The 10,978-nt window shown below is 37.1% G+C and overlaps 1 protein-coding gene across 2 annotated transcripts in view; it reads right to left on the bottom strand.

Moving 5' to 3' along the window:
• Positions 1 to 5,114: 5,114 nt before the first annotated feature.
• The window catches only part of Dsc1 (desmocollin 1), a 28,146-nt gene continuing 22,282 nt past the window's right edge, over positions 5,115 to 10,978 (bottom strand). The window contains exons 12-16 of one of the 2 annotated variants that reach the window (XM_055625631.1): positions 9,095 to 9,307; positions 8,028 to 8,267; positions 7,175 to 7,299; positions 6,251 to 6,505; positions 5,115 to 5,312 (exon numbers count right to left, since the gene is read on the bottom strand). In XM_055625631.1, coding sequence (XP_055481606.1) covers positions 5,115 to 5,312; positions 6,251 to 6,505; positions 7,175 to 7,299; positions 8,028 to 8,267; positions 9,095 to 9,307 — 1,031 coding nt within the window. Of the gene's footprint in view, positions 5,313 to 5,406; positions 5,443 to 6,250; positions 6,506 to 7,174; positions 7,300 to 8,027; positions 8,268 to 9,094; positions 9,308 to 10,978 lie in introns of those variants that run through there. The other variant, XM_055625632.1, reaches the window with a different exon arrangement.

The raw sequence follows: 10,978 nt of genomic DNA, 5'->3' as shown, positions 1-10,978 counted from the left end.
AAAAATTTATTTATTAAGTGGCAATAAAAATGTCCCTTATTGAAATCATGAAATTTACAGGCAGATGGTGGGAACTAGAAAAGATCATCTTGAGTGAGGTAACCCAGAAGCAGATACACATGGTATATATACTCACTCATAAGTTGTTATTAGACATATGATATAGGATAAACATGCTAAAATCTGTATACCTAAAGAAGCTAAGCAAAAAGGAGAACCCTGGGTAAGATGCTCAATCCTCATTCAGAAAGGCAAACAAGATAGACATCAGAAGAGGGAGACAATGGAACAGGACAGGCACCTACCATAAAGGGCCTCTGAAAGACTCTATCCAACAAGGTATCTAAGCAGATGCTGAAACTCATAGTCAAACTTTGGGCAGAGTGCAGGGAATCTTATGAAAGAAGGGGGAGATAGAAATACCTGGAGGGGACAGGAGCTCCACAAGGAGAGCAAAAAATCTTGGCCCAGGGGTCTTTTCTGAGACTGATACTCCAACCAAGGACGATACATGGAGATAACCTAGAACCCCTGCACAGAGGTAGCCCATGGCAGCTTAGTGTCCAAGTGGGTACTCTAGTAAGGGGAACAGGTGCTGTCTCTGATATCAACTCAGTGGCTGGCTCTTTGATCACCTCCCCTCAGATGGGAACACCCTTACCAGGCCACAGAGGAAGATAATGCAGCCACTCCTGATGAAACCTGATAAACTAGGGTTAGATGGAAGGGGAGGAAGACCTCCCCTATCAGTGGACTTGGGTAGGGGCATGGGAAGAGAAGAGGAAGAAAGGAAGGGAGAGATTGGGAGGGGATGAGGGAGGGGGCTACAGCTGGGATAAAAAGTGAATAAACTGTAATAAATTTTAAAAAAATAAAAAATTTTTAAAACACACTAAAAATGTGCCTTATTAAATTTTGAGTACATTATATGTCCCTTGTGATCTTGTTAAGACACAAAGTCCACAACAGAGGGGAGAGGCTGATCCTTTGCAAGTGATTGGAGATGGTTTTGAATGTGGGTCACTAACTCAGCAAAAATAACTTCCTTGGGTCTGCTGCTCTAGGCAACCTGCCCTGTTAGTTGTGATCAGCTAATGGCCTCATTTACTTCTGGCACATTCTCTCTTTCCTCTCACCCAGTCATTTACACGGTGCTTATCAAAGTTTCATGTGCATGCACATCTGCTGGCGCTCTTCCTAAAACGCAGATTCCAGTTCAGAACAGCTGAGGTCGGGTCTGAGATGCCCCTGCCCTGATAGGACGTCAGGAGACGACCAGAGGACAGTGATAATGAAAGAGCAGGCAGAGCTCTGAGAGGAACGATAGCAGAGGACTTGGGTCCTAAGGTGGAGTACATCAGAAATCTGAGTGGTGGGTCCCAGCTCGGAGCCCTCTGTGTGGGACATTTAGGCCAGGACTCAAGAATGTGCATGTCTGAGAATTAGCCAGCTAATGCTCTTGGCGCTGCTTTTCCATTTGAGCAACTGGAGCAATGACCGCACAGAATGTAACAGATCGCTGTTACAGGATAGCTACACAGGTACAGAATGTCTTTATAGACTCGTCTTCCAGGGGAAACTTGGAGCTATGTAACCATTGTTTTGTTTGTAATTCCTCATTTAACTACACATTTTGTGGGAGGCAAAGTGAAAGAAAGAAAATTCTTGTGTTTCCACTCTGGGTTTCATTTTGCATTGGAGTCTTGGGGATCAAAACCAGCTGCTCACACATGTTAAACAGCAATTTGGCCATGAATCACACCCCTCTTCCGTTCCCACTCTGGATTGCAGCTTCTCTAACTTTTCCTGAACTTCAATAGGGAGAAGTAGCTCCATGTAAGTTTTCAGGTATGAATCTTAGGGAAAACCTTTCATAGCTCAACCGTAGCCTTGGAATTATTTTTTCTTTTCTTTTCTTTTCTTTTCTTTCCTCTTCTTTTCTTTCTTTCTTTCTTTCTTTTTTTTTTTTGAATTCATAGTGTCATGTTTGTGGTTTAAAGTTCCTAAATATCAGAAATAAGATTCCACAGTTTCAGATGTTAATTGCTGCACATTGATAACCAAACACAAATTTCAAATCCTATGCATTCATGTTCTCATGCCTAATATTGACCAAAGGAAGGGCATGCCTGCTTCTGCTTCCCCCACTCCTAAAGTTAGTGAACAAATGATTTGTAGATCTGTAGACTGTTTATCCAAAGGTGTACTATTCCCATTCATGAATGACAAGTAATGCAGATTTTAAACAATTTATCTTCACACAACATAAATTACAAATACATCAGAAACCTGGGGCCAAGTCAGTGTGTTTTTATACTGATTCCTCTCTCTCTCTCTCTCACACACACACACACACACACATCTTAAAATGGCTATTGTTGGTTAAAAGAGTCTGAGGTGATACAGCATAGCTTTTATCTCTTTTGCAGATAATGTCTATTCCAGACGTGTTTGTTGTATACTGACTTATTTTATTGGGCCCTACACGCTGTGTAAGTCTGTCTACTCTTAGAACGCTTTCTTCTTCTATACTTTTTCCATTCCTTCCTAAGCAGAAAGGCAAAGGCAGTGTCTAGTCACACACAGTGTTCCTGTAGATAAGAGGAGAAAATAGTAAGCTGGTCAATGCCACAAACACTCTATTCCACGGCTGTCATTTCATTTAGCATTTTCCAACCGAACACCACTTTTACAACTGGTATGCTACAAAAGGGGAAGTACAACTCCTCAGTTCTAAGACACCATTTTTGATCTTTTTCTAAATGACATTTCTACATGTAAATGTATACACAGGTTTAAAGTTTTATGCAAGATTTTTTTATACACATTGGGAATTAAAATTTTGGAGTACTTGAGGAAGCTTGCTCAAAGGAACTGAATCATTTTATCTCTACCGATCTTCCCAAAGGATATTTTCTTATGAATTATTTGAATCAAACAGATAAATCCAAAAGATCAAATCAAATCAAATCTAAATCAAAAAGATGAAAACTGGATTTGTATGGTTCCCTATATCTTATGAAATATAGAAAACATTTTATAACGCTTAATTTATTAAATCAGCAATTAACTCAAAATTTTTATTAAATACAGTACTTTATTAGCAAACTAAATTTGCAGCCTGGTAGGGTTTTATAGATTTAATTCATCATACAATTAATATTTAATTTTTGATGCAAAAAGAGAATTACTAGGAGTTGCCTAAATAAATCCAACATTAAATATAATTCCTTTAAATCTTAAGTCTTAAAATATTTTAAGTAACTAAAACTGCTTAATACTGATTAATTTTCCATACTATCTAATAACTTTTCTTTCTCTTGATAAATGAGAAATCTACCTGTGAACATCAACTATACTTTTTAATTTAGGCACAAGTTTCATCATCTATAATTCAATAAGTATAAGAGCAAGATGAAGACAAACAACATGTAAGTTATTGTGAAGCTATTAATTTGTAACTACTCATTGGATATTCTATAACTACACTGAAGAATGTAACTTACTGTGACATTTGAAACATTTCCAAATTGGTACTATTAGATCCTAAATTGTCAAAATCCACATTGTCAGAGTGACATTTACCTCAAAAAGTAAAAATTGCATCCCCACCCCACATTATCTTTCAATGGCTATAAAAATCATATACTATGGGGAATTTACAAAATCAAATCTGGCTTATTGACTCCATATTCCATTTTATTCCACTATACAATTTCACAATAAGAAGCACCTTTCCTAACTGAGACCAATAGGACTAGTCACAAACCTAAATGAAATAGAAATCTGTTTTAGCCAATAGATAGAAAGTAAGGGATTTAAAAAGTCAGTTTGGTTTAAGTGTAAATTGTCCATGACATGTAACTTGATACATATTTATAGGTAACTAAAAAAAGACTAATAAAATATCATTTAACAATAGTTTCTTTATAGAGCAATAAAATATCTTATTAAAATATTTACCTTGATTTATTCACTCAGGTTAAAATATTTATGAATTCAATCATATTTGGTAGGTGTTGGTGTAATGGATTGATAATCTTAATGCATATCTATGCAAAATTATTTTTGACCTTCTAGTTTTTCTTTGAGTAATTACCAAGATGGACTGATTATTCAGTTCCAGTATAGACATTAACTCAGTGTCGACCATGTTAAGTACTAGGCCCTATGTCCGAGTTACAGCTTAATGCCTTTAAGGCTGCTCGGAAACAGACTTGAAGACAGAGACCAGTTGAAAGCCTGCAATAGTGGATCATTATCAAGTTAAGAGGCTAATATTCTTCCCAAAATATTTATATATATTTTTAATGTAAGCTAATACCACATTAAGTTTGACAAATTATATATATATATATATGTTGTATATTTTATATATATATATATATATATATATATATGTTGTATATTATATATATATCAGTGAGCCTAAGCCAGCCTATGGAGATCAGGATTCCAGTGTTTGCACGGAATTCTGCAGCTCAAGGTGCTGTGAGCACTATGTTCTGGCCACGTTGTTTGACAGAAGCTCCAGGAACCTCACAATAACAGTCATCTGTGCGGAGATCAATGGACTAATCTCTGAAGGCTCCTGAGTGAAGACGGTGCTCCTCAGAGGAGTGAAAAGCATAGTGAGAATCCATCTTGTTCAGGCACACAAAAGGCTCTACCTAAAAATACCTAAAAATCCATCTGAAGTTGCTCTGGGAGAGGAAAAACAGTATCCCAGCACTAAAGAAAATAGAATTGAAGACCGTGTTTGATTTGTATATACACAATGCAAATTCATATTTTAGGCTTCCGCGAGACCAAACTCCACCATGGAGTCTTGCATAGCGTGCAAAAGAGCTTAGGTTTCAAATGTCACCAGAATTTCACACGCAGTCCAGTCCTGAAACAGCAATGTATACATGCACAGAAAGAAAAGGAACAGTGACAACTTCCTGTCCAGACAACGGGGAAGTTTTGGAGACAAGGAGAATTTCGGAGTGGTACTGTCAGTAAAACACCGTTATCTACAAAAGACTTTACCGTCTTTTAATAAGCAAAGTTGCTACCACAAGCTGCTATCCCTCTGCATTCATTTGCAGACCGCGCTCTATTAACCAGCACCTTTATTTCTTCACACATGTCTTTGCTAATGTCCTAAATTTAGGCTCCAAGTAATCTAAAAACTCCAGCCCTTCTTCCTCCTGCCGATCGCTGCAGCAGCCTACAGAGCCGGCCATGGAGCCTTTGCCTTCATAGTTATACACACGGACGTAGTCTTCGCAATGCTTGTGCTCCTCGTCTTGTCCACACAGATACACCTTCTGTGTGGAGAAAGAGCACAATTCATTATGTCTTTTAAGTGACACCTAAACCAGACTAGCATAAAAATGATATCTTGGATTTACCTTTTACTGTTTAATTTTTAATCAGAGTGTGTCCTCTAATGGATTCCTACATATAAAAAATGCACATGATTGGTCTATATTATATTCATTCTTAAATTATAGCAAATAAATAAATGCTCAGAGTGAACACACTTATAAGAACTAAGGCTATGCATATATCACATACATAACTTACAACTTCTCACTTGAATATAAAGTGTATGCAATTGAAATTTACCTCAGTGGCTTTCCTCATGTATGTGGGGGAAACCAATGTAGGCTATGGTTCTTGAATTTATACTGTCATGTAGTTATGAGGGTCTAATATATTAATGTTACATGTTAATAATGCATTAATAATAACGTGTAATATATACAACATGTAATGTAGCTGTAATTTCCTAAAATTTGGCTCACATCAGCCTAAGCAATCTGAAACAAACCAGAAACACTCAGAATAATGAAACAGAACCTAAGAATAAAGCTTACCAACCTATCTGTTTGATTTAGGTAGGCAAGATTTCATAACAAGTAGAAATATAGCATATTGGCAAAAATGGTAACAATTGATCTGTTCATTATACTATAGCCAATTTTTTACTGTAGATGCTTTTTCTGACAGTAAAGACATCAGTTTTTTTTAATATCTCAAAATCATCCATATAAACTGGTCTTAAAGTCTTGTGAATCATTTTTTTTTTCAATTGAACTTTGAACGAGCATTTTGCTCTGAGTTTGCTTCTGATATCAGTGCCTATGTCGGTTCAAGAGATGGAAAAGTATGTTCCAGGTGTGTGAGGCAGACTTTGGGAATCCTGGTTCATAAATCATGTTGAGATCTCACAGAATGGGCACCTGCAGACTTGGGCACTTACTTCTCCAAGCCGGGGTTGAGTGAAACTTTGCCAGTCTGTGTAAGCGTATCGGCCAGAATCTGCTGCTCCCAGCACACCTCCCTTGCTGGACTCCAAGGTCTGGTGGCCACCTCCTTTGTTGGACTCCAACGTATAGCCTCCTTTGACCATCTCAAAACTTTGTTGCGTTTTGATCCCTTGGCCACCAAGAGTCCCAACAGATGTGCTGGTATCACAGATGTTGGCTGTCTGGGAGGGGAGCCTAATATTTGCCTCCTAAAGGTGGAGTTAGAAAATGAGTCAATGGTAATGGGACCAACTGTTTCCTACCACAGACAAGCCACAGGCTGGGCCTCTGTTCTTTGCATGTAAAAATCAGGACAATGGTAAGAACCGTGTTGTAGGTATTTTGGGTCAAACTCTGCCCCCTCGTAATCCATTCTTTGAGTTCGTAAACCCTGGGTCCCTTTAGATGCAATCATGTATGTTTCAAAGAAGTGATACTGGTTTAGATGAGACTCTCATCTAATATGTCTAATGTTTTTACAGAAAGGAAAAGTTGAATTCTAAGGCACATAGAGAGGTAATGCCATGAAAATAACTTTATGTAGCTACAAGCCCAAGGGACAAAGAGTAAAGAGAGCTTAGGCAATCCTTCCTCAGGGCCTTCAGAGGAAACGTGGTCCTGTAAATATTTTATCTCTGATTTCTAGCCTACAAAACACAGAGAACATGTGTTTCTATTGTTTGAGTCACTTAGTGTGTTATAGTAGCTCTTTGAAGCCAGTACAAACAGCCACTGAATTAAAATATGCAGGGCATTTCGATTTCTGCTCAGTGCAGGAAGGATCAATAAAAAGTATTACATTTTACTATTCCTATGGATTAATCAATTATGTTCTTCGGATTGCCATGTAACTCAGAGGGACTTTATTTCTGATTTACCGTCACTTCTTCTCCTGGTCCTTCAGTATTTGATACAATTAAATTTTGCTGGGCTACATCATCTGGGAAGCATTTCTTTGCTGTTCTTTTAGCAGTAGTCACACAGAAACATGTAAACAGAATGCCTACAAAAGAAATTAGAAAAAGTAAAACAATATTTCTTCACATTCTGGTAGATATTAAAATAATTTGACAATAAACTAAAATTTTAAAAATTGAAAACAATATTTTTAAAGTATCTGCACAACTTTTCAGAAATCTTCACTGTCTCATGAGCAACTTCTCAAGAATTAAAGCATGACCTGTGAAATTTACCTAAACAGTCTTAATCTACTATTACTGGTATCTTTCCTATTACTCAGAACCCCACTTATAGACACAGAACAAGATTTTTAAAAGGGCACATGTGCTAACAGTTACACATGTCTTTAATTGTTGTAGCTGGGGTAAGCTGTGCTGGGTGGTCCATGCGTTAAAGTTTTGGTCTCTACCTCAGAATCCTGTTGAGAGTTAGTTGAGATCTTCAAAGAGTGAGCCTTAATGAAGGAAGTTGCATCGCTGGGGACATGCCTTTAAAGGTAATAGTGGGACCCTAACCTCTTATTGCTCTCTTTGTGGTTTCTAGCTGCCATAAGCTAAGTAGCTTAGCTCAGCCACATGCTGATGGTCACAGGCACAATACAACAGAGACTGCTGATCATGGGCTGGGCCCTCCGAAACTAAAGTAAAACAATCTTCTCTGTAGAAGTTGCTTTCTCCAGGATTTTGCTACAATGACGGAAAATTAATGAATTACATGACATTTGAGTTGATACAAATTAAGAATTACATGACATTTGATAATAATACTTACACAAAAGTAATGCAGAGCCCAGGACCATGGAAAGAATGGCCCATTTCCCAAGGACTACATTTGGTTTAACATCCCTTTCCTCTTTAGCACTCATTCTACATTCTGATGGAATTGCACAGTCACACACTCTCACTGATAATACATGTTTTGCAGAGAAACCATGTCTGTCTTGTATTTGGATTGGCACAGAATAATAGTTATAATTAAGATTGTGTCGTTGACGAAGGATGGCACGTTTACCTAAAAGGAAAAGGGTAGATAGAATATTTATTAAAATGACATTTTAACATCAACATTGTTCCTACTTGGTGTGTTCTCAAAATTCTGCAACAAAAACTCTAATGTTTCATTTTTTATTTCTTAAAAATTATTTTGATGTTTCATAATACTGGGAAAAGGGTCAACATTACTTTAAATTAAAAGTAGACTGATCTTCAGGCTGGGCATGATGGCATATTCCTTTAATCCCTGCACTAAGGAGGCATAGTCACATTGATGTCTGTGAATTTGTGGCCAATCTGGTCTAAATGGTTAGTACAGGAGAGCCAGGGCTATAGAGAGAGAGCCTGTCTCAAAAACAAACAAGAAAGCAAACAAGACAGAACAAAAGACAGAAAGGCAGAAAAAAAAGAAAGAAAGAAAGAAAGAAAGAAAGAAAGGAAGGAAGGAAGGAAGGAAGGAAGGAAGGAAGGAAGGAAGGAAGGAAGGAGACCATAGTTAAAATGTTATTCCGATGATATAAAATCGATGTATGTTTTTCTTAAAGAATATTCAGAGCAAAACTCTGAATAAGATGATTGATTCATAGAAACATTCATGCATATGTAGATAATTGATAGATTTTAGGTAGATAATTGATAAACAGATAATAGATATATAGATAAATGATAGATATGGTGGATAGATAGGTATAGATTACAGATAAAAATAGTTATGAAAGCATTATTATCTTTTCCAACATGAGTAATACAGTGCACATGTATTTGTTATGACTAACCAAGTTAAAAACAAAAGCCTTCAGAAATCTTGAACCAGGATTTCTTACAACATTTTGCATAAGTCCTTACCATCCTGTGGTTCTAGAGTCCAAAGTTTGTTGACAGAACTATCCAGAAGGAACTGAAAAGGTGGACCATTATCAGGCCCATCAAGATCAACAGGCTCCAAAACAGCATAATCCTTCTCCTGCTGACAGATGGTCACATCTTGGTCAATCTGTGGTGGGTGGTCATTGAAGTCTTCCAGAAGAACCACCAATGTTCCTGTGCATGATCGGCCAACTAGGATAAATTAAAAAAAAAAAAAAAAGATTACTATCATATCACATTAAAGTGAGATTCACTTATGCCTATATTTAGCCAATATTTATCATTTACTGTTTTTTCCTATAAGATTCTTAGTTTGAAGGATGTTGATAAAAACAGAATGGGAGATGCTTGACATTACTTGAAAATTTATTAGTCAAAACCAAATTTGAAAACAAACTCCTGAAACATTTTCCAAAGCACCAAAGGCTGATTTTCCATTTAGAGGAAATGATGGAACATCATAAAGACAGGTCCACACATTTATCTAGTTCAACAGCTTACTTTAAATTATTTGTTTAGTCAAATTATAAGTGTCAGTAAGTGGGGGAATATCAGTCACAGAGCTTCTAAGAAGTACATGGGCTAATAAGATCTTAATGCTTAGCATTTCTAGAAAGAGCCTCTGAAAAGTCAGTAGTTCTCATTTTTGTATGTTTTCCGTGTTTGGAAGCTCACTATATTCCATGTCATCCCCTGAATGAAAAGAGTGCCTAATTATTAAAAAATTCCATTTTGTATCTTCTCAAGCTGAAATATGCCCATTAGTTCCCAACATAGTGTGTGTTACTTTGGACTCAAATAAGAAATTGTTTACCACTTTGATATGATACCTACTCAGTAATTTTAAGATTTTAAGACTTTTTTGTTCATAAGCTAAAAATAAGAAGGTATTTTATAAAGTTTGAGATCAATTGTTCCAAGTACCAAGTACACCTCAAAGTCATAAAATCCACAGTCATGAATTTCACAATCTGGACCTGGATGTTTGTTGATGTGCTTCTCAAACAATATAGAAATGACAAGTCTAAACAGTTGCATTAGTCGAGACTTACTGAGAGAGAGTTCCTGTTACTCTCACAGAGGACCATAGTTTACTAGCATCCATGTCAGGTGACATGGAGAAGCAGATCATTCTTCAGTGACATAGTCCTAAGGAGAAGGACCAGAAGAGGAGGCGGTAAAGAAGATAGGAAAGCTAGGGTTAGGAGTTATTGCACAAGTGATGGTTTATGCCAAGCAAGTCTAATTAGAAGGGCAGCATCTTACATACGGGTCTTAGGAAAGAAATGGGACAAATTCAGCAGAAGGCTAATAAAGCATTGTTGCACAAGGTGAACACGGACTATCTCAAGAGTGTTAGAGATGAAGCACACAGACGAATTAAGACAAATAACTGCAGTCTCTTGGGGGAAAAGGTGGTGGAGCTACGTTCTGAGAAACTGAAACATTAACTTCTTTAAGACCTTGGTCCCACCCCTAGACTGGATCTTGCCAAGACGATATCTAGGCAAGGATACAGAAATAGGTTCCCTTTGTCCTCTCATTAGGGTGTCTGAAAAAGCTTTGGATCAGCCTGGCTCTCAACAGCCAGGCTTCCTACAACTGCGTCTAATCCTAGCTCCAAGGGATCCAGTGATTGTAGCTTTCTAAAGACGCTGCAGGCAGATGCACACATACACGTAAATAATGTTTTAAAGTCTTCCTTAAACATGTATGTACCAAATTCTCATCAATATGCTTGATCATCATTTACTTCTCAGCTATTCTTCTAATCTCAAGAGATCTTCATGAGATGTTTATAGACAAAAAGAAAGAAAGAAAGAAAGAAAGAAAGAAAGAAAGAAAGAAAGAAAGAAAGAAAGA

This window comes from Psammomys obesus, unplaced genomic scaffold (genome assembly GCF_907164565.1).
Source record: "Psammomys obesus unplaced genomic scaffold, mPsaObe1.curated_primary_1811, whole genome shotgun sequence".
Classification (NCBI taxonomy): Eukaryota; Metazoa; Chordata; class Mammalia; order Rodentia; family Muridae; genus Psammomys; species Psammomys obesus.
Note: the sequence above shows the minus strand (reverse complement) of the source record. Positions and strands in the feature narration are given on the sequence as shown.